Source organism: Eriocheir sinensis, chromosome 28, assembly GCF_024679095.1.
Source record: "Eriocheir sinensis breed Jianghai 21 chromosome 28, ASM2467909v1, whole genome shotgun sequence".
Lineage (NCBI taxonomy): Eukaryota > Metazoa > Arthropoda > Malacostraca > Decapoda > Varunidae > Eriocheir > Eriocheir sinensis.
Genome location: NC_066536.1, coordinates 16551670 through 16575970, shown reverse-complemented (window position 1 = coordinate 16575970; position 24301 = coordinate 16551670). Strand labels below are relative to the sequence as shown.

Below are 24301 nucleotides of genomic sequence, written 5' to 3'. Positions count from 1 at the left end.
CCTTCACTCTTTCTCCCCCATCTCATCCCTTTCCCTTTCCTCTTCCTTCTTTTCTCACCTTTATCAATCCTCCCTTCTTCGCACCTCTCCCCTGCTTAACTTTCTCCTTTCTTCCTCTCCCCTGTCTCCATCTCCCCTCTTCTCCTCCTCCTTCCTTCGTCTCCTCTATCAAACCTCCCCTTCCCTCCCTTCCCTATCTTCATGCTCCTCCTTTCTTCCTCTCCTCTACTAATCAATCCCTTACCTTCCTCCCCTTTTCCTATCTTCCTCCCCTCCCCCTTTCCTCTCCCCTCTCCTCCTTTCTAAGTCTCCTCCATCAATCCATCCCTTTTCCTCCCTCCCTTATCCCTCTCTACTCTTCCCCTTCTCCCGTCCTCCTCTCCTCTAACAATCCCTACCCTCCTTCCCTCCCTCTCCTGCTCACCCCCTCCCCTCTCAGCCAGTCAGTCAGTCAGTCAGTCACTTCAGATTTATAGCTCCGTAATGGTCCTTGTCCCCTCATTAGCTCCGCCGTTGCGTTTATTTACCTCTCCAATCAGTGGCGCACCTGGCCTGGGGGCGGGGCAGGTGCAGGCTCCTCTTTATTTGTTTTTGTTTTATCGGGCGTTTATCGGTGTGTTTTATTGTTTGTGAGTGCTGGAGGATTGCTAGGCTGATGTTTTTTTCTTCACTCGTTTTCTTTGATGGTTCTTTTTTTTTTTGTAGTTGTTTTAGAATGTGAAGAGAGCAACGTTGACTTTTTTCTCCTCTTTTGCGATGTTATTCCATGCTGATAATTTGTGTTTCCTCCTGCCGTTTTTATATATGTGTGTGATTGTGTGTGCGGGGGGGGGGGGCCTAATATTTGCAGGTAATAAGATATCACTTAAAAAAAAAGATGTAGCTCACTGTTTAAACATCACTTGTCTATATTCATCATGTTGAGTTTTTTTTTTTTTTTTGTGTGTGTGTGTGTCTGCGTGTATTTTTTGTGAGTACATATGTGTGTCCTCTCTAACTCCGCCTGTATGTCATTGGGCTTTTTCTCCTCTCAAAAGTTTCCCATTCTTTCTCACAAGGGTTTTTTTTGTGTGTGTATGTGTGTGCGTGTATCTTTTGTGAATATGTATGTGTGTCTTCTTCACCTTCCCCTGTATCTCATTGCTTCTCCTCTCCAAGGTTTCCTATTCTTACTCACACTTTTAATGAATCGCGTATTTTTGTTTCTTTTCCACCTGCACCTGTATCTCATTGCCTTTTCCTTCTCTCAGTTTCCCTCTCTCTCTTTCACCCCCTCTCTAAGGAAGTGTATATGTGTGTGTTCCCCACTTGCACCTGTATCTCATTGCCTTTTCCTCCTCTCAAAAAACTCCCATCCTTTCTCATTCCTTTAATGAATCGTGTATATCTGCGTGTCTTCCTCAACTCCACCTGTATCTCATTGCCTCTTCCTTCTCTCCACCTGTATCTCATTGCCTTTTCCTCCTCTCAAAAAACTCCCATCCTTTCTCATTCCTTTAATGAATCGTGTATATCTGTGTGTCTTCTTCAACTCCACCTGTATCTCATTGCCTCTTCCTTCTCTCAAAAGTTTCCCATGCTTTCTCACCCCATCCCTAATGAATCGTGTATTTTTGTGTGTCTTGTCCACCTCCACCTGTATCTCATAACCTCTTCCTTCTCTTAAAAGTTTCCTATCCTTTCTCATCCCATCTTTAATGAATCGTGTATTTTTGTGTGTCGTCTCCACTTCTACCTGTATCTCATCGCCTCTTCCTCCTCTTAAAAAGTTTCTCTCATTCTGTCTCTCTTTCACTCCTCTCTAATGATCGTTAATAGCAAGTCCAGCCTGCAGAAAACAAGGCGAACAAAAGAGAGTAAAGGCGCCGCGTGAATGATGGGACGAAAAAGCACGCGAGGGTCCCATTAACGCGGACTAACGAGGTTGATTTTATGAAAAGACAAAATGAATATAATTACACTGATGACACAATGGCAATGCTAGTGCCGAATGCATTACGGCGAGTGGGAGCGCAAAGGGAATTTCTTTTTAAAACAACAGTGGAAATGTGCTTGTCGCTGCAGCCTATAATTGTGCGATAAATAAAACGTTTGTGTGTGTGTGTGTGTGTGTGTGTGTGTGTGTGTGTGTGTGTGTGTGTGTGTGTGTGTGTGTGTGTGTTTGTGTGGGTGGGTGAGGGGGGGGGGGCTGCATATGCGTGTGGTTGTTTGCGTAAAAGTTGAGTAGATATTTGTGTGCGTGTGTGTGTGTGTGTGTGTGGGTGGGTGGGTGAGGGGGGTGGGGGGGCTGCATATGCGTGTGGTTGTTTGCGTAAAAGTTGAGTAGATATTTGTGTGTGTGTGTGTGTGTGTGTGTGTGTGTGTGTGTGTGTAATTTATGTGCCAGTTTACGAGAGGCCGGGTAATTATTACAAGGCATAAGTACCTTTTTAGTGGCAGTTTTCTATGTAATAACTCAGCTGATGTAAATACGGGTCAGAGCCATTACTCTCGGCCCTGTTATATTCGCCTTAGTGTTGAGTGTTTTTTATGAATCTGTCTACGAAGAGAGGAGGAGGAGGAGAGAGGGATGGAGATAGTGAAGAGGAAACGGGGAGGAGAACTTGTGAAATTGACACGAAGATAGGAGGAGGAGAGGGAACGACAGATAGAGGAATGGAGATAGTGAAGAGGAAGCGTGGAGGAGAAGTTGAGGAAAAAACAGGTTCATAAATCTGTTTACGAAGAGAGGAGGAGGAGAGGGAAGACGATTTTTACATCAAAGGAAACAGTTCAAAGGCAAGTTCAAAAGTCTGCTCATCACTGCTCCTATAAAAAAAAGAAGTTGCCAAAAGGGAGGTCAATTTTGGGAGAAGAGGCGTCTTGAAAAAGGTCAAGTCGTAGGCAGGAGGAAATACAGGCGAAGTGAAGAGGATGTGTGTAGGAAAAGTTGAGAAAGGGACAGGTGCTGGAGGGGAAGGTAGAGACAGAACTATAGCGATGCCTTCAGCTTTACACGTATTGGTACTTTATATTTTCCTGCGACGGCCCCAGCGGGATTCATTAATACGTACGTGCGGAAGTAATTACGTCCGCTGTCCTCTGTTTGCTTATAATGTAATTGTCTGTCGGCTTGCCTGTGTTGTGTACTACTTTACCGGGAACTGACATCCGTGTGTGTTGCTGGCTGGGGGGAGGGGGAGGGGGGATGGTGTAATTAGCTCTAGGTTATTATTGCATCGTGTGTGTGTGTCTTGAATGCAGTGCTCAGGTATTCCTTGCAGAGTCATTGCTAGCCGTGGTGGTGGTTGGGAGGGGCAATGGGGTGCTGGTGGTGGTAGTGGGAGGGTCGTGGTGGGGCGAGTGTTGTATCTTCAGTGTTAGTATTGCTGCAAGTGCCTCATGTTGGGACTCTCGCGTTGGGTCTGCACCGCCGGCTCTGCTACAGTAGCGCGAAACCGCTTTTTTTTTTTTATCCAGTCATTGTTCTGCCGCTTCTGTTATAAAAACAATTCTACTGCTACAATGATGGTGGAATTACAGGTATTATTATTACTGCTGCTCCTGTTATTACCACTACTACTGCTACAACTACTGCTGGTGATAATTTTACTACTACTACTACTACTACTACTACTCTTGATGATAATAATAATAATAATAATAATAATAATAATAATAATAATAATAATAATAATACCACAACTTATAAAGGCACTAATAATTAGCAGTAGAAGCACTATGCTACAAATGAGTATAATAATAGATATAATTATCGTTGAAATAATTTATATATATGACAAACAACAACAACAACAACTTAGCCCTATACTGACTGGAATGTAAAGAAGGGAGAGCGCATGAAGACAAGGAAAAGCAATAGTCCCAGCTCCCGCCAAGACTAGGATATATACAGGTCAGGGGGAACTACTATATAGATCGCCTCTCTATTACCAGAACATATAGAGGCCTTGGAATTACTTTATAGGCCGCCCGTGAAATATGTCCCCGAGTTAACTTACCACACACCGACCCAATATTGTACGACCCCGTGACCCGAGACGTGAAAATTGTCCCCAGCCCTTCCTTACATCCTTCTCCATATTTTGCTTCTTCCTTTTTTCCCTCCTTACCTCCTTTCCTACTCTTCCCCCTCGTCCCCGTCCTCCTTCTCCTCCTCTCTCCCCCTTTCCTCCTCCTGAAATTTATCCTCTGTTTTTTTTTTGTGTCTTCCTCCATAGTCCTTTTTCTCTTTCTCTTTCTTTCTGTCCCTTCTCTTCCTCTTCATCTCTTCCACCTTCCTCCTCCTCCTGAAAATTATCCCGAGCCCTTCCTTGCTTCCTTCTCCATAGTCCTCCTCCTCCTTTCCTCCTCCTCCTCCTCCTCCTCCTGGTCCTCCTCCTCTATTCTTGACTTTGACAGGAAAGTTAATAAAAGTGTGTATTGGTGTTTTCCTGATGATTGATTTTGCTTCTCGGTTTTGCTCCTCTACCACTTCGTTCAACTGCCTCCCACTTCCTCTCTTTTTCTCTTCCCTATCATCACTCTCTTCTTCAGCTCCTCTCCTCTTTTGCTTCTTTTTAAATCTTTCACTTTTAATCTTTCCTTTCTTTTCTCTCCCATTGTCTTGTTTTTTTGTTCTTTTTTTATCTTTTTTATTTTTCTTTCATGTCCCATTTCGTCTCATCCTCCGTTTCCTCGTCCACTCTAAAGATTCCCGAGTTTTCAATTGCTTGGGTTTCTTTCCTTCCATTTCTTCTTTTCTCTTCCTTCCTTCCTCCTTTTTATCTTTTTATTTTTAGTTTTCATTCTTTTTCTGTTTTTCCTTCGTTTTCTTCTTTCTCAATCTCTTCTTTTTCTTCTTCGCTTCTCTCTCTCCCTCTTTGTTTCTTTCCCTTTCTTCCTTTCTCCTTTTCATTTTTTTTCTTTTTCTGCTTAGTCTACTTTTTCTTTTTATTCCTCATACTATTCTTTTTTTTCATATTTTTCTTTCCCCCGTATAACATCTTCCTGAACCCACCCATCGCTAGTCACCCCACCTAATGTCTTCTTTCCACTAACTCCTTCGCGTTCTTATATATTAGTCTCGGTGCTGTAAACTTGCGTCCCTCATTCTTCTTTACTTTCCCCATCCTTCTTCCCTCGCACGACTCCCCCGCGACATGCAGCTCCTCCCTCGGCGCGCGATATATCACTCCTAATCCTGCTGAGCTTCCTGGAGAGATGTTTTGCGGCACAGATTTGGAATGTTAACTTGTTCCTCCACTGCCTCGACCTCTATTCAGCGCAGTTTATCTTTTTTCAGCTTCTTTACGTCAGTGGCAACAGTTTAAAGGCATAACGAACAGAAAAGAAAAGCCAACCGCTCCCCGCTCCAGTAAAAGAGTAAAGAATAAAAGGCTTACGAAAACTGGCGTCTTTCTGAACCCTTCTTGTCATCAGTCACTTGAAGTCTCCTCCTTAACCCTTCATTCACCCCATCCGACCTTTGACTCTTCTTACACCCGTCTCAATATCCTGCCATCTGTCACTTGGATTCTCGTCTTTTCCTCTCCATTCACCTCACACTGTCTCTGCATCTTTCTTTCCACCCTTCTGTCTCAATAGCCAACCGTATCTTCATCGTCACTATACCCTTGTTACCGCCACCGCCACCACTGCCGCCTTTCACACACACACACAGCCGCCCAAATGAAATAGTGTCAGCCCCGAACACCCATATTTTGCTGACTGAATTGTGGTTATGATCGTAATTAGCGACACTGAAGTTCTCTCTTTATTTATCTATCTTCCTGCCTTCCTATCTATTTGTCTGTTTATCTCCTTATCCATCTCTGTCTATCTCTTTTCTCTCCTTCTATCAGTATCCTTCATCCTTCTGATCCTCACTCATCTTCTATCTAATCTTACCGCTTTGACCCTCGCCTCCTTCACCGTCCCATCTCTCAGTCTTTTCATGTCCTATATCCTTCTCGCTTATTTCTTATTTGTCCTCCCTTTCCCTCCTTTCATTTTATTATCCTTTCCTCTTCACTTCTAATCTATTTCCACTAGTTCCTCTTTTTCTATGTTGGCTCTTCCTCTCCTTCTCCTCCTCTGACCTCGCATAATATTTTCTCATGTTTTCTTTTTGCTTTTATTTTCTCTTCTTGTCTCTGTCCTTATCTTTACGTACAACAATAGAAAAAAAACTGTGTGCATGTGTGTGTGTGTGTGTGTGTGTGTGTGTGTGTGTGTGTGTGTGTGTGTGTGTGTGTGTGTGTGTGTGTGTGTGTGTGTGACAAGGGAAGCTCCACGGCAAAGTTATGAGACACTGGGGGAAAAAAAAACAGAAAAAAAACAGATCTCATTGTGTTGACTGCATCCTATCAACCAGTCTGTAAGTCTCTCTCTAACTGTGTTTGTCTGTTTATTTATCTATCTGTTTCTCTGCCTGTCTCTCTATCTGTCTGTCTGTCTGTGTGTCTATTTGTCTTTCCGTCTGTATCTGCATCTATCTCTTTATAACTGTCTGTGTCTGTCTATCTGTGTGTATAAACATATATGTCTGTGCCTGTCCATCTCTCTCTCATGGTTTTCCCTTCTTACAGTCTTTTAAATCTATCTCTCTCTCTCTCTCTCTCTCTCTCTCTCTCTCTCTCTCTCTCTCTCTCTCTCTCTCTCTCTCTCTCTCTCTCTCTCTCTCTCTCTCTCTCTCTCTCTCTCTCTCTCTCTCTCTCTCTCTCTCTCTCTCTCTCTCTCTCTCTCTCTCTCTCTCTCTATCTCTATCTATCTCTCTCTCTCTCTCTCTCTCTCTCTCTCTCTCTCTCTCTCTCTCTCTCTCTCTCTCTTATAGTCGTCTCCAACTTTTCCTCCTCCTCTTCCTTCCGTCTTTTTGCACTCTTTGTCTCTCTTCGTCCATTCTTAACGTCGGTCTTTTCTTCGTCTCCCTGATTTTCTTTTCCGTCTTTCGCTCTGTCTTCTTTCGGCGCCACACGAGGAAGACAACGTAAGATTTCCTCCTCATCCAATCAATGCTCCGTGTGTGCTTGTGTGTGTGTGTGTGTGTGTGTGTGTGTGTGTGTGTGTGTGTGTGTGTGTGTGTGTGTGTGTGTGTGTGTGTTGGAGTCCTTCACATTTTTTTTCTTTTTTCTTTTTCTTTTTTTTTCTTCTTAACTTGGACGGACGAGTTAATAGAAGTGTGTATTGGTGTTTTCCTCTTGGTTGGTTTTGCTTCCTCCTCCTCCTCCTCCTCCTCCTCCTCCTCCTCCTCCTCCTCCTCCTCCTGCTTCTCTTCCTCGTTTTCGATCTTGTTCTTTTTCTTCTTGCTCCTATAATTTTTCTTCTTTGTCCTTTTTTCATACTATTTCTTCTTTTTTGGTATTCTGTTTTGCATTTGTGTTTTCTTTATGATAACTTCTGCATTCCCTCTTTTTTTCATTCATCTTTTTCTTATTCTTTTCTTTGTTTTCGTCTTTTTCTCCTCTTTTTCTTCGTGTTCTTCTTTTTCTTCTTCTTGTGCTTCCTGCTTTCCTTCAATCTCCTTTTATTTACCTGATTAGCTTTTTTTCCTCACTTCCCTCTCCTTGTAAGCTTCTTCAATCTTCTTCTCAGGACTCGCTTGACATTTTTCTTTTTTTGGTCATATTTACTCTTCCTCTTCCTCTTCTGCTTTATCGTGCTGTCTTTCAGGTTATTACTCTTTCCTCCTTCTCCTTTTCTTCGTCTCTCTCCTCCTCGTCCTCTTCTTCCTCCTTCTCTAACTGTTCCTCCTTATCTTTCTCCTTTTACTCCTCCTATTCCATTTCATATTCTTGTCTTTCATTTTTTTTTGTCCTCCTCCTCCTTCTCGTCTTCTTCCTCCTTCTCCTTCCTCCTTCTCCTCCTCGTCTTCGTCCTCCTTCTCCTCCTCTTCCTCACCATAATCATTATCATCATCATTATCGTCCACCTTCTCTTCTTCCTCCTCCCCTTCTCTTCCTTCTCCTCCTCCTCCTCCTCCAACTCAAGGAATGCAGGCGAAGCGAAGCAGCACAGACATCGGCATTGATCGTAATTGATTAAATCACTAAAGCAGGCAGCCTTCTCACAAACGAGCCTCTTTTTCCGTGTTTCCATGTTTCGTCAGCTTCCTCTCGTTCTGACTCTTGCACTTCTTCCTCCTCCTCCTCTCTCTTTTTCTTGTTGTTGCTCTTGCTGTTGTTCTTTCTCTTCTTATTCTCCTTATTCTAATTCTGATTCTTTTTGTTGTTATTGTTGTTGATGTTGTTTTCTTCTTCTTCTTCTTCTTCTTTTTCTTCTTTTTCGTTTCTCTTCCCTTCCCTTCCCTTCCCTCCTCCTCCTCCTCCTCCTCCTCTGCTACATCTTCATCGTATTATATATCTCACCCATTTTTTCTATCTTCTCCATCATTTCTCTCGTACTTAAGCTCCTTCTCCTCTATGCTTTCAAGTCTTTTTCTCTCTCTAATCTCCCCTCCTTCCCTTCTCCCATCATCGTCTTGAATCCATGTTTTTCTTTTCCTTTTTTCTTCGTTTCGCTTCTCGCTCCTCATCTTCCACTCACTCGCCGCTTGTAAAGATTCCTAAGTGTTCCGTTACTTGCTTTGTTGATTTTTTTTCTTGCTTGTTTCTTCTTCATTCCTTCAGTCCGTCCTCTCCCTCCTTCTCATTCATCTTTTGTAGTTTTATTTGTTGTTGTTTTTCTAGTTCTTCCATTCCCTTTTTTCCCCTTCCTTCTCCTTCTCATCTTATTGCTGTTGTTTTTCTTCTTCTTCCTTCCCTTTTTTTCTCTTCTCCTCCTTATCCTTCTCTTTCTCTTGTCGTTTTTCGTCTTGTTCTTCCTTTTCTTTTTTCCTCTCCTGCTCCTACTTCTCCTCCTCTCTCTTTTGTTTTTTTTCTTTGTTTTTCTTTCTCTTTCTTCTCCTCCTCTTGTTATTCCTCTTGTGCCTTTTTTTATCCATCCTCCTTCCCTTCCTCCACCTCTTCCTCCTTAAGTCTCAATATTTTACAACACCGATTTTCCCGTCTCTTCGGGGTAACAAACCTCAGAAGACTTGGCTTCCACTTAGATCTCAGCGATGTAGCAAAGACGCCGATCCAATAATAAAGATATATAATAATAATAATAATAATAATAATAATAATAATAATAATAATAATAATAATAATAATAATAATCACTCAATCACTTACGCTTCTTACCTGCCGGTCACCCAGCATCCTGACGCCGCAGGTGAGGTTGACGTCCGCGCCCACAGCCGTGACGATGTGCGTGGGCGTGTTGAGGAAGTAGGGGCAGCCGCGGCAGTGTGCAGGCGCGGGCGTAGGCGTGGGTGGGGGATGAGGCACGCCTGTGGGGGAAAGAGAGAGGGGGGTTAGTGATTGGAGTGTGAGGGAGAGGGAAAGAGAGGGAGAGGGAGCGGAAAAGGAAAAGACTGGGAGAGAAAGGGGGAGAGGGAGGAAAAGAAGAATAGGGAGAGAGAAAGGGAGAAGGAATGGGAAAGGAAAAGGGAGAGGGGGAGGGAGTGAAAATGGAAAGGAGAGAGAGAGAGAGAGAGAGAGAGAGAGAGAGAGAGAGAGAGAGAAACCAATATCAACACCGGGCCGTAAAGCAAAAAATTATGGTTTCCAGGACGTGGGAATATGCGTGTGTTGATGTCCATATCTGTGTTGGTATTACTCTCTCTCTCTCTCTCTCTCTCTCTCTCTCTCTCTCTCTCTCTCTCTCTCTCTCTCTCTCTCTCTCTCTCACTCACTTCGATAATGGCGTGAATCTTTGCCCGCCGGAGGGGAAGCTGAGGAAGAGCGGCAGGTGTGATGGGAGGGAACGCAGCGGGGCTAATTTTCAGGTAATGACCCTCACCTGGGGATTCCGGCAGGTGAGGTGTTGCCGCGATAAACAGGTGTGAGGAGGGGAGAGGTGAGGGGGTGAGGTGATTGTGTGAGGGAGGGGGGTGAGGGGGTGGGTATGTGTGGGTATGTGAGTGTAGATGTCTGTGTGTGTTGGGAAGAGAGAAAAAGTGTTTGTTTGCTTTTCTTTCTCACTCCACATTTATTTTTCCAGTTTTCCTTTCTTCCTCTCTCTCTTTTTTATTTTATTATCCGTATTTCCGTCTGTCATATTTCTCTTTCTTTTGAATTTTCTTTACTTCTTCTGACTCCTTTTTTATATTTTTCCACTGTCGCTTTATCTCCTTTTCTTCCTTTAATTTAGGCTTTCGTTTTTTCCTCTTCTCCATCTTTCATTTTTCCTACATTTTTTTAACCTACTTCCATTCATCCTCTTTATTTTCCTTTGTTATTCGTATAGTTCATAGATCACTTCGTTCTGTTTCGTTGCTCTCCCTTTCGTTTTCTCTTCTTCCTCTCCATCCATCTGCATTTACTTATTCGTTTTAACTTCCATTTCCCTTCCATACATATTCCTTTATCGTCTTCCCTTGCTCTTTCATCCTAAACCTCCTCTCACAATTCTTTCTCTTCCCTTCTCTTCTATTTCTTTACTATATAACTCCTCCCTCTCTCTCCCTCGTTCTCTTCCTTCATCCTTGCATTCATTATTCCTGTTCACTTATTTCTGTTTCCTCGTCACATATTTTAACTAGGATACAGATATTCCTCTTCCTCCTCCTCCTCCTCCCTCCCTCTCCTCCCTTTCCTTCTCCTTTTCTTTATCCTCCTCCTCCTCCTCCTCCTCCTCGCAGCTGGCTGGACGATCCTAAGAGACTTGTGGTTTAGATATTTCCGTGTAGATGCACTGCCCTAGGTGATCCCTGTTTGCTCTCTCTCTCTCTCTCTCTCTCTCTCTCTCTCTCTCTCTCTCTCTCTCTCTCTCTCTCTCTCTCTCTCTCTCTCTCTCTCTCTCTCTCTCTCTCTCTCTCTCTCTCTCTCTCTCTCTCTCTCTCTCTCTCTCTCTCTCTCTCTCTCTCTCTCTCTCTCTAACTACCTTTATCTTTCCTCATTTTATATTTTATTTCACCTTTTCCTCTTACAATATTTTTCTTTTTTGCTTCCTTTCTTCGCCAGTAACTCCCTCCTTTAATCTAATTCATCTGTTAACTCACTCACTCATTCACTCACTCACTCACTCACTCTCCCATGATTTTACTAACGTTGTGTCCTTCTGGTTATCTCTCCATCTTTCTTCCTCCCTTTTACTGCACTCCGAGGAAGCTAACCGTGAACGCGCTTGGCAAGGCTTTTTACATTTAGGTTTCTGCACCCTTTGACCCAGGACTGATCCCTTCCCTTTACTTATCTTTCTCTTTACTCCCTGTACCCACTGCTCCAGGCTCCATCACCTGCCAGTTATTCGTACTGCAATGTATCTGTTTCTTTTCCATCAATACCTTTCCGATTATATATTTTTTCTTTTGTTTTATTTTCCTTCCTCCTTTTTCCTTCTCGTTCTTCTTTTTCTCCCCCTCTTTCCCTTTCTTTTTCTCTTCCTTTTCTTCATCTTTTGCTCCTTCTTCTTCCACTTTTTCCTCTGCTTTCTTTTCTTCTGCCAAAGTAATTTCATCTACCACTCCCCTACACTAACGTAATAGCAGCAGTAGTAGTAGTAGTAGTAGTAGTAGTAGTAGCAGGAGTAGTGGTTATGTGTGTGTATATGTGTATGTATGTGTGTGTGTGGGGGTGGGGGTGGGTAGGGGGGTAAAAGTGCCGTTGCCTTTAATAGTTATCGCTTTTCCGCCGCCCACGTCATATCGGGAACGGTAATGCCGAGTATCGCTGACTCGGCTTTTTTTATTGCATTTTTTGTCGGTGTGTGTTTTTACGCGCCATAAACCTGCCTCGTTGCCTTTGTTACAATTGCTACTGTTGCTGTTGTTTTCACCCCCCCCCCCCCATCCCATTCCCTACTCCCGTTCTCCCCTCCCTTCCCATCCTCCCCTCCCGTGTTCTAACCCCTTTTATCTCTCATCACCTCATCGTTATCTTGTCACGTCATCGCCCAATATCCTGCATCCCCTCTCTTCCCTCCTCCCTCCCTCTCTGTCATCACCTCCTACCTCCACCATTATTTATTGTCCTACTTCAGCATATTACGCCCCCTTCCCATCCCTCTACTTCCCTCTCCATCCAGTCTGCTGCATCCACTCCACTTTCCCTTCTCACCTCCCTTCACTTCCTTCTCTCTTCCTGTCTCCCAACTTCTCCCTTTTGTCTCTGCCCACTATAGGTCTTTCTTCCTTTACCTCGTATTGTCCCCCTCCCTCTCCCCTTCTATCTCTTGTGCTTGTTTCCTCCCATCTCATTCACCCCCCTCACATACCTCCCTTCTTTCTCCCAAACTCCCTCAATACCTGTCTCTTGTTACTCTCCCACCTCTTCCTTATCTTCCCACGTCTAGTTTCGTCTTCCCTGTTTTCTCTCCCTTCCCTCTCTCGTCTATATCTTGTACCTTTCCTGTTCCTTCCTGTCCTATCCGTTCTTCTGCTTTAACCTCCTGCTTTCCCGTTTTCCTACTTCTCTCCCATCTGCCTGCCTTCCCATGCCTTCCCTGCTGTCTCCCCGGATATAACAACATCAGTAGTGACAAGAACAACAAGAGCAACTGTGATATGAATGTGGAAGTCTCAGTGTCGTTGTGTGCCTGTCTGTCTATGTATATATGTATGTATGTAAATATGTATCTCTCTCTCTCTCTCTCTCTCTCTCTCTCTCTCTCTCTCTCTCTCTCTCTCTCTCTCTCTCTCTCTCTCTCTCTCTCTCTCTCTCTCTCTCTCTCTCTCTCTCTCTCTCTCTCTCTCTCTCTCTCTCTCTCTCTCTCTCTCTCTCGTAAATAATAACACGGGTTGCATGTCTTTTGCATAATTTATTCTCCATTTTTATCTGTCTACATCCTCGGACCGTCCGGAGCTTCATCATTTCTCCTCTCTCTCTTTTCCTGATAATTTTACCTCTCCTCTCCTTTCTCTCTGTCCCCAGTGTAGTTGTTAGCACGCTTAGCTTCGAATCCGCGGGCATATATTCGATTCCCGTCTTGCAGCAGTAGGCGCTAATCTCTCCCAGGTGTTCATTCTACCTTTCGGGCTGATCCATAAATGGGTACCTGGGGGATCTTGGGGGAGGCAAACTGTGGTAACCCGGGTGTCCTATTTTCTCTTCGCCCCGGGGTTAATGGTCTCTGAAACGGAGATGTGCACTGTGGCCACGCGTAGCTTAGTGTATCCCCAATTTTACTTTACCTTAATCCCCTTTTCTGTCTCCTGTTCCTTTTTCTCTCCTTTTCTTTTTATTCTTTCTTGTTTTAGTTCTCTCTCTCTCTCTCTCTCTCTCTCTCTCTCTCTCTCTCTCTCTCTCTCTCTCTCTCTCTCTCTCTCTCTCTCTCTCTCTCTCTCTCTCTCTCTCTCTCTCTCTCTCTCTCTCTCTCTCTCTCTCTCTCTCTCTCTTTCTAAATTCACTTAACCTACTTTCCTCCTCCATATCCTTCTCCATGCAAAGCCCAACACTCATCAGACTTTTCCCTAATGCTCTCCCTCCCTCCTTCCCTCCTTACCTCCATCCCTTCCCCCTTCCCTCCCTCCGTCCCTCCATCCTTTCCCCCTTCTCTCCCTCCGTCCCTCCCTGCCCTTTTCTCATACATTACTTTTCCTCTTGGCACCCCCCCCCCCCACCTCCATCCTCCCTCTCCTTCCTCTTCAGTATTTCTTTCCTTGGGTTTCTCTTTTTTACATTCTCCTCCCCTCCTCCTCCTCCTCCTCCTCCTCCTCCTCCTCCTCTCTTCGCCTCCTACTCCTCCTCCTCTTCCATCCTCCTTTTTGTATTTTCTGGTATGAAGCATCGTTTGTTTTTTGTTCGACCGCGTACTTTTTGATATAGGGCGAACAGGGTGTAGTTACTTTTTCATTATTCCAGTCATACATAACTGCACTCGGATACACACAAAAGAGTAAAGAAAATAAAGGTATATATCACATTGAAATTTTAAATGGTGATAAAAAATTATAATGTATCCCCTTGTAATGCAGGAGTAAAGGTGAGGTGACCAAGGTGACGGATGTGTGCACTGATGCATACATATCATTCACGCCTTCGCTTGCAGAAGTCTAGGGATGTCTCCAACCAGATTTCAATACTTCCCGCCCGAGGAACTTTAAATTCATACATAGAAAAGAAGAAGAAAAAGAAGGAGAAGAAGAAGCAATAAAAGGATGTCAGACTTTCCCAAGAGTTTTTCATTTAAACTGCATGAAGGGACGAGGACACGAGGGCACCAGATAACTCTTGCAATAGTGAGTTTGAGGGAGACACGAAGTAAAGAAACGTACTCGGCATATATGTAGCTTTTGCGTTGTGCTGAAAGAGGAGGAAGATAAAGATACAGGCCGGGATGAAAAAGGTTCCTGCTGGTATTGATAGAATGAGGGAGCGTGATGGAATATTTATTTGGACATGACGAGGGAGAGAGAAGAGATGGGAACACTGTTGGGCGTGTAGCGATATGCATCTAGAGATTGCGTATTCTGTCCCGCTGCTGTCTGGGAGCCGGTGGTGTGGTGGACTTCAGACGACTTGTTAAAGGTGCCAAAAATACTTTATCATGTCAAGCATTTCCTTCCCTTTGCAACGATCTCCTGTTTGTTATTATACCGTCATTAGTAAATTTTTCACATATCTACGTTTTTTAACATCAGTGGAAACAGTTAAACGGCATAACAAACAGGAAAAACAGAAGTCCACTCAACGCCGGACCAGTAAAAGAGTAAAGAACGAGAGGCCAAATGAGAGGGGAGTTTCGCTTAGAGAGGTGTCGATACTGTACTAGCGGATTATAAGCTTGACACCTCAGCTATTCCTTTTGTCGTACCATAACTCTGTTCACTAAAGTCTTAAAAGAGCTTAGCCACCCTCTCTTTTCTCCCTCCACAGTTGACGTCTAACCAAAACACGACCGCCGGAAAGGGTGATCTATGACCCTCCACCGGCGACCATGGGAGGGAGGTGGTGTGCGTGACGGCTAACTCGATGGTGCCGGACAACACCCTCGCCGCCACGAAGGTTCCAGATGTGCACGGTGAGTAGAACTTCTGTCTGAACGTATTACAACTACCTCTGTCTCCCCTTCTCCTTCCATTTCCCTTTTTCTACGTTATTCTTGTTTAGCTTTCCCTTTCCAATGTACACTTCTGTCCCATATTGTTTTAATTTCCTTCCTGCTTCCCTTGTTCTCCCATTCCTTTCCTTCCCTCACATCCTTCTGCTAATGGAGTTTCCTGCCCATGGATCACGCTGCTCAGGGGTCTTTGAAAAAGTATAACGCGTGTTCCTCTTGTCTTAACGCGGGTTTTCTTGGTATAACACACACACACACACACACACACACACACACACACACACACACACACACACACACACACACACACACACACACACACACACACACACACACACACACACACACACACACACACAGACACACCTAACTACTTTTATGAATTTATGGTATGTGAAATATGATAGTTTTCTTTTTCACGTTTTTATAATTTAGTTTATAAGTGTTAAAAGTATATGGGATGCATCTTTCTTTTTTTTTCCTTATATATTCTAGGTACTCTTTTAATTAACAGGTGAATAGAACGCGCACCTTTACCTTCTCCTATGGATGCTGTTTTAAATTAGTAAAAAAATAATATTATATAACTAAAGCACGCAACTTTTTCTTCTCTCCTTCTTTCGGCGTCTTCTTTTGATTAACAAATTTTATATTGTATGCACTTCTTTCTTCTTCCATTTCTCATTCATTGCTACACACGAGGTTAAGGTATACAAGAACAAAATGCCCTGGTAATCTTAAACATCCCCGAGCAGTGAGGTGTGAGGCTTTTCAAAGGCTCAGGTGAACGAACTCCTCCCGCCCGGACAGGACCAGATCATCCCTTTAGAGGAGAGGCGGAGGGCGAGGGCGATAACCTGGTGATAACGTGATAGTAATGTGGTGCCCGGTGGTGGTGATGGTGATGGCGGATGAGGCGCGTGGAGCTGGTGATGGTGAACGAACTCCGGATGAAGATTAGATTAGCCCGTGAGATAGAGGAGGGAGAGGTGATAGTGGTGATGAGGATGTAGTCAGAAGCAGCTGGTAGTGGTGGGGACAGTGGATGTAATGGGGAAGGTACTTGGGGAAGCTTGTGATGGTGGGGGTAATGGTGATGGTTCAACGTGTAATGGAGTCAGTGGGGGTTATGGTAATGGTGATGGTGATGAGGGTGATAACGAGGGTGTGATGTGGTACTCAGGAGCATGTGCTGGTGGTGGTGGTAGTGAAGGTGGTACGTGGAGTCTGTGATAGTTTTGGTGGAGTTGTGTGGAGATGGTGATAAGGTTGTGGATGGTGTAATAATGATGAAGAATGACAGTAAAATGAAATGATGATGATATTGGTGCTTATAGTGAGTGTCAAGGGTGTTAGATAGCGTGGAATGAATAGCTTCCGTGTGTCGTGTATATGTGAATTTGAATGCTTGATGTGATTATAGAAGTCACTGTAGAGATATATACCGACAGGAAATAACTAGCAGCGTTGATGTAGATAAATGAATCGCAGCAGCAGTAATTCAGAAGATAATACTGAAGATGACAATAAAGAGAAAGAGGAATACCAGTTTTGAAGGATGGCAGTAGCGGTTGTAATAGTGGAGGTTTAAGCGTCTGAGTGGACAGTAAAGGCATAGTTTTGGTGTTGGTGGTCATGGTAGCGAAAATGGAGGTAGGGAAGAGGACAGCATAGGTGGCTTTATCCGCTGTGGTGACGATGAAGGTGTTAGGGTTGTAAAGACCAGTGCGTATAGTTTAAGAGGCCGTGAGTGTGGTGATGGAGAGGCTGAGGAGAGGAGGAGGAGGAGGAGGAAGAAAGGCAAAGATGAGGAACGAGGGAGCAGAAACCAAGAGTAACGACCGTGCTTCCCTCCTTGCACCTCCTAACACACACACACACACACACACACACACACACACACACACACACACACACACACACACACACACACACACACACACACACACACACACACACACACACACACACACACAAACACCGATATCTATAATAAACACAAACACACTGATAGGAATAAAAAAACACAGTAACAAAAAATTCTAGTAATGGTAATGATAATAGTAATAAATGAGAATACCAATAAAGAAGAAGGAGAAGCATGAATATGTCTACAATAATGATGATAATAATAATGATGATTATGATAATATTAATAAACTTCACCATTGTCAACGTTTAATATAAAGCAGTAAGTCTATATACTATTACAAGATATAGATGAGGTTCGCACGAGATTCCTTGTTATTATGCTCTTATGTCCGTACGAAACCTCCTCACATTAAGAACACGACAGAATCTACGCATCTTCGTCTCGGGTGTCGGTACAAGAGACTCAAAAACCCACTAGCGTCGTGTATATGTTCGTACGATACATCCTTACATTCAGAACACGACAGAATCTACGCATCTTCGTCTCGCGTGTCGGTACAAGAGACTCAAAAACCCACTAGCGTCGTGTATTTGTTCGTACGACACATCCTCACATTAAGAACACGACAGAATCTACGCATCTTCGTCTCGCGTGCTGGTACAAGAGACTCAAAAACCCACTTGCGTCGTGTATATGTTCGTACGACACATCCTCACATTAAGAACACGACAGAATCTACGCATCTTCGTCTCGCGTGCTGGTACAAGAGACTCAAAAACCCACTTGCGTCGTGTATCATTTTCCTTCCCTTCTCGTCCAGCTAAAAGGACTGCGAGGCTCGAGGCACGTCTGGCGAAGGTTGAGATATCGAAGAAAAATAAAACGTCCCCCGTAAGACTCCTAATCACGTTTTCTTTGGATTTGTTTTTGATACTCTTGTTGTGGACTCCGTAGCCTCGGGGTGGAACGGAAGGAGGGTGAGGCGGGGGACGGATGGAACTCCAGATAGTCTTACATCATCCTCATCCACATCTATACATTGCATTCATCCACCTATATAAATGACCCCCATCCACCTCTATACATGACCCCCATCCACTTTTATACATTACCTTCATCCACATTCACCTCTATACATTACCCTCATCCACCTTTACATATCCCCACATTCACCCAACTCCTCCTCACTATATCGATAAATCCCACCTCACCCATACCCATCCTTCCCCTCCACTATACCCCCACCACCTCATCCACACCACACCACCACCACATCCACCACTCCTCATAACACTTCACCACACCATATCACACTCCACCCCATCCATGAACCCCACACAACCCTCGACCCCATCCCCCTCCCTGACCTCCCCCATCCCACCAAGCTCTTTAATTTCGTAACAGGAGATCAGAGAAAATGAGGATAGTGAGTTAGGACAAAGGAGATTGGGTAGGAAATAAAGGAAGAAGGACATGTGGAAGAGTTGGTAGTGACGACAGGCCAAGAGATAGCTGCTGGATAAGACACTGATTAGAGAGAGAGGGAGAGAATGAGAGTGTGTGAGCGTGAGTGAGTGTGTTAGTGAGTGTAATGATAATATGTGTCAATCATCATCATCACCTTTATGTGTCATTAGTTTGCATCATTCTACCGGACAGGACATGAGCCTACCCCAAGTGTTTTCTGCCGTTTTGACCACCAACACCAACACCCAAACACACACAACCACACACACTTTAGGAGCAGCGAGTAGCGGGCTTTTTTTTATTATTATTGTTTCCTTTTTTTGTGTGCCCTTGAGCTGTCTCCTTTGTTGTAAAAAAAATGCATCAAACCAAACGAGCAAACATTCTTTCTGACCCACATCGAGAGACACCCCGCCCTATCCCCTACAGCCCTCCCTTCTTCCTACCATCCCTATCCCCTCCCCGACCACCCCCCTGGCTCTCCCCTCCCAGCAAACCCCTCCCCATCACAAAACCAACCAGAAAACGACAACGACGCGAACCCAAAATCCAGTAAGACTACCCAAACCCACCTTGCTAAAATCGTTCTGTCGTGGGCGGGAGACTAAGAGGTCCTTCCCCGAACCTGGAAAACGTAACGGTGTGGAAAGAACCTCCTGGATTAGAATCTTAAGGGAAAAAAAAACAGCTCGTAGGAACAAGAATTAGAGGATCCATTTTCGGGGATGTGCAGAGTTAAGCCGGAAGGGTAGTTACGGGGGAGCCATAACCCTTCCCTACCCCCCCCTACCCCTCTCTCCCTCCTTCATCCCCCTCCTCCTCCTCCTTTTTCTTTTTTTCGGCAAGGATTATGCGATGGAGCGAACGGGGGGAGGAGGAGGAGGTAAGGAAGGAGAAGAACGGGAGAGAGTTTGAAGCTGTGCCTGGGGAACGAGGAAGGAAAGGAGGTAAGGAGAGAAAGGCTGAACTGTGATTAGGGGAAAGAAGAGACGAGGCGGAGGCAGTAGGAGGAGGGGAGAAGGAAGGAAGGAACAAAGAATAAAGCAAAACACACGCCAGGAAAAATTGAGAGAAGGTAGGTAGTAAGGATGAAGGGAAGGAAGAGGAGGAGGGGTAGGAGAGAGGGAAGGAAGGAAGGAAAGAAGGAAGAAGAAACAGGCACAGGCGGTAACTCGAGGGAGAATGGAGAGAAAATATGTAGTAGGGATGAAAGGGGGGAAGAGGAAGAGGAGGGGGAGATGATACGAAAGAAAGAAGGAAGGAAGGAAGGATCTGAGACGAAAGAAACAGGTAAAGACGGAAGCACGAGGGAGAATGGAGAGAAAATGGGTAGTAAGGATGAAGGGAAGAGGGAGGTCAGAGAAGAAGGGAAAGGAGAGAAGGAAGGAGGAAAGGAAGAAACTAAGAAATAAACAGGCAAATGCGGTAAGACAAGGAAAAATGGACAGATGATGGTTAGTTTGTAGGAAGGGAAGGAGAGGACGGAAAAGAAGGGAAAGGAGAGAAGGAAGGAAGGAAGGAATTAAGGAGAAAGAAACAGGCAGAGTCGGTAACGCGAGGAAAAATGGAGAGAAGATGGGTAAGAATGATAAAGGAAGGAAGGGAGGAGGAGGAGGAACCTTTGCATTACCCAAAACGAAAAGAGAGAGGCCGTTTTGCTCAGAGGGAAGAAAGTGAAAAAAAAAAAACATAACCAGGAAAGAGAGAGAGAGAGAGAGAGAGAGAGAGAGAGAGAGAGAGAGAGAGAGAGAGAGAGAGAGAGAGAGAGAGAGAGAGAGAGAGAGAGAGAGAGAGAGAGAGAGAGAGAGAGAGAGAGAGAGAGAGAGAGAGAGAGACAGAGAAAATATTGGAAGCTGGAAGAAGGAACAGAGACAGGGAGATAGAACCTTAGAGCAACATCAAATAAAAGAAGCATAATATACTAAACCTGTAACTAAGAGCAAGAAAAAGAAAAAGATAAAAAAAGAGAACTGAAACAAGAAAAAGGAGAGGAAGAAGAAGCTTACGTTGTGACCGAGAAAAGAAAGTAAAGAAGTAAGAGGGAAAGAGGAAGGAGATGAGGAGGAGAAGTAGGGACGGAAGGAGGAAGGAGGGAGGGAAGGAGGCTCTGGACAGTGACTAAGGACGCGGGTGAGGAGAGAGAGAGGAGAGAGAGAGAGAGAGAGAGAGAGAGAGAGAGAGAGAGAGAGAGAGAGAGAGAGAGAGAGAGAGAGAGAGAGAGAGAGAGAGAGAGAGAGAGAGAGAGAGAGAGAGAGAGAGAGAGAGAGAGAGAGAGAGAGGTAAAAAAGACAAAGAAGGATAGACAGGAAGAAAGAGTGACAGAAAGATGGAAAGAGAAGGGGGGAAGATGAAAGAGAGAAAAAAAGAGAGAGAGAGAGAGAGAGAGAGAGAGAGAGAGAAAACATCTACTGAAAAAAAAAATGTCAGAGAGAGAGAAAGCTTTTCGAATACATAAAAAAATACTATATGAAAACTGAATATCGTTGGATGTGACAGTGAGATGGCGAGGAAAAAAAGTGAAAAAGGAAACGGGAAATTCAAGGAAGCCGGCCGTGGAAAAATTAACAAGGGGAAGTGACTCGGCCATCGCCCCCTCCCTCAAAAAATAAATAATAATTCGAGGAAAAACAAGAGGGTCAGTGTGAGGCATCGACATTGGAAGCGTTGAAAATATGAACGCAGAAGCCCGTCCCCCCCCCCCCCACACACACACACACCAAGAAAAAAAAAAACAATAAAAAATAAGAAAAACGCTTGTACAGAAAACCCAATGGAGGTCCACCCAAGAAATAATTAAATCACATACACGATTGAACCTAAAAGGACAGGAAAGGAAAATGCCACAAGGAAATATACATGAAAGAAGAATAAGGAAAATTTACACGATACAGCAACTCTACTTTTTGGTGACGAAACAAAAGTTAAACCACCTCATTCAGTTGGACTTTGGAAAGGAAGAATGAAACTACAATCTGTCATACCAGTATTCGGTTGGACGATGGGAAAGGAAGAAAATAAGAAAACTCTGTCAAGCCATTTTTCTCAGTTGGATTTGTAAAAGATAGAAAAGAGGAAGAATGTCATACTGCCCCACTCATTTGGATTTGGTAAAGAAAGAAAAGAACTATGAACCTAGAAAAGGGAGGGAAAAAGAAAGAAAAAAAATGTCATTCCGCCGGGCATGGGAAAGGAAGAAAATAACTAAAAACATAAAAAAATGAAGCAAAAAGATAGATTTGTCATACCACCCATTCAGTTTGACGAAGAAAAAACAAAAAAAATCGATATAACAAACTCACCAGCGACCCGAGCAATAAAAAAAAAGTTAGGCCAGGAAAAGGAAGAAAAAAGAAAACCTGTAAAACCACCCCGTTGAACTGGACTGGAAAAGGGGAAGATAGGCACCAAATCCAGTCATACTCCAGGTCGGCTTTCCCAGCAAGAGGCAGCTGGCGACATCGGAGCAGCGCGTGTGAGCCGCCTCCGCCGCGCCCAGCAATAACGGGCGCGTATTGGTCCTTCACGTCCACTCGAGAGCCAATAGTAGATGTGTAATAACGTCGACAGCCCGGACACGTGACTGCGTTGAGGAATGGCCGGGACGGAGCGGGAAAGGGACGTGAGGAAGTGAGAGTACATGGGTGGGAGGGAGAAAGGGAGAGGGAGAGGGAGAGGATAGGTGAGTGCAGTTAGAGATGACCAGAGTGCTTGTATATATAGCTGACTGCATACCTACCGACCTGCCTACCTGTCTACCCACTAACTATGTAGAGAATGGCCAGAAGGAAGGAAAGAGAGGGAAGGGGAAGATAAGTGTGGGAGGCAAGCATAGTTTTTATATACATAGCTATCATCCTTTATAGCCACCCACCTACGAGCACACTACCTACCTACCTACCTACCTGTCTATCCACCTGACTGCTGATGAATGAATGGGAGGGAGAAGCAGAGAATGAAAGGGTGGCACGGAGTGAGAGTATAAATGGGAGGAAGGGAGGGAGAGAAAATGAAAAGGGGGAATGTGAGGAGAACAGGTTACAGTAACGGCAAGGAGAAAGGAAAGAAGTCCCCGCTAATGGCAAGCAAACACAAACGGATGTCGTCAGTCGTCTCTCACACACACACACACACACACACACACACACACACACACACACACACACACACACCCCCCCCTCACACACACACACACACACACACACACACACACACACACACACACACACACACACACACACACACACACACACACACACACACACACACACCCACACCCACACCCACACACCGCCCCCCTCCCCCCCTCCACACACACACACACACACACACAAGAAGGCTATTGCATCAAGGAAACCGCGGGGCGTCACATTTCAAATCTCGCGGGAGGCCTCGTGTGTGTGTGTGTGTGTGTGTGTGTCGTGATAGCAGAGTCCAGCCGCTGCTCACTCAGCCCTATTAATTAATCCCTTTGATATTATGACAAATACTCTTTAACGTCATGGGGCAACAATGTAGATGTGTGTATGAGTGTGTGCGGCGCTTTAATGAATTCATGCATGAGTTCGTACACTTCATACTTCTATTTTAAGCGATTCCTCGTCTGTCATCTATATTCACGTACTATTGGGGTGGAAGGGGGGGGGCGTCTGGAGTGAGTGAAGCGATGCCCCCCCTGCCGTATGCCCCCCATTAGCATCCGGTTTTTTTCTAACTCCCTGTGTGTTATCAGTTGCTCGTGTACCTTCAAACTCTTCCCTCGTATTCCAACATTCGCATTAGAACACAGAAGACAAAAAAAGTTTACTAACAGACCAAGACTTCCTTCTTTCACCCATTTACTACGGCTTAAAAATGGAAGGAGAGAAAAGACGGCTACATAAAGGAGGAAAGAGACACTATCCATTTCTTCTCATCCTTCCTGACCCTTTAAATCACCAAGGAAGAAGTCTTGGTTTAAACTGGTTACATTTCCCAAGCCAAGCAAGCAGCCCAACCGGGGACAAACGCAGTGGTAAAAATAGAAAGTAAAAGAAAGAGAAAGAAAGAAACAAGCGAAAATCACATCCATCCACAAGAATTACAAAACGTCGCTTCCTGGCTTCGTTGCGTCGGCGCGTTGCACAAATACTTCCACGTCGGCAAAACCATTGTCGCGGCGTGTCAGTCTGGCGCTAAGGGGAGGCAGGAGCAGGCAGGAGTAATGTCAAGCCTTTTAACAATGTCGCCCGCGTGTGGCAGCCCCGCGGCGCTCCTCCCCCGCTTACCAGACCTTTAATTAAATGCAAGATCAAGGGAAACCAGGTCACTTCACTTGGGGCCGAAATGCGTGCTTCCCCGCGGCTCATGTCAAGAAAGGAATGGTGGGAAGAGTTGAGACTGCCGGGTTGGGTTACATGACTGCTGTGTGTGTGTGTGTGTGTGTGTGTGTGTGTGTGTGTGTGTGTGTGTGTGTGTGTGTGTGTGTGTGTGTGTGTGTGTTAGCGCCGCACACGCTCATACACACATCTACACTGTTGCCCCATAACATTAGAGAGTATTTGTCATGATTTCAGAGATAATAATTAAATAGGGGAAACATATTCGAAATTTTAGGACTCAGAGGAGAGTGTAAATACTTCCGGCCAGTGAATTATGATACCGGCACGTGTTAAAGTGGGTGTGGGTGTGGGTGTGGGTGGGTGTGGGTTGGTGGATGAGTTTGTGGGTGTGTGAGTGTCCGTGCGTGTGTTTCAGGGTGGAGAGAAGTAGATAAATATGTACTAAATGGAATGATGCGTACGAATTGGTGAATATAGCCAACACGGAGAGGAAGAGAATCATCGACTAGCAAAGATGATAACAACAAACAGCACTCATCTCAACGCACCCCGGCAAATTTCCACTTACTGCTCTTCCCGTTAGATGTCGCCACTGCGGATCAGCTGTTTCCACTTCTTCCTG

The 24301-nt window shown here is 44.7% G+C and overlaps 1 protein-coding gene across 4 annotated transcripts in view; it reads right to left on the bottom strand.

The window, feature by feature from the left end:
* The window catches only part of LOC127004636 (cell adhesion molecule DSCAM-like), a 53969-nt gene that overhangs the window by 10789 nt on the left and 18879 nt on the right, over positions 1-24301 (bottom strand). For 3 of the 4 annotated variants that reach the window (XM_050872683.1, XM_050872685.1, XM_050872684.1), the window contains exon 3: positions 9153-9310. In XM_050872683.1, coding sequence (XP_050728640.1) covers positions 9153-9310 — 158 coding nt within the window. The remainder of the gene's footprint in view (positions 1-9152; positions 9311-24301) is intronic. The other variant, XM_050872686.1, reaches the window with a different exon arrangement.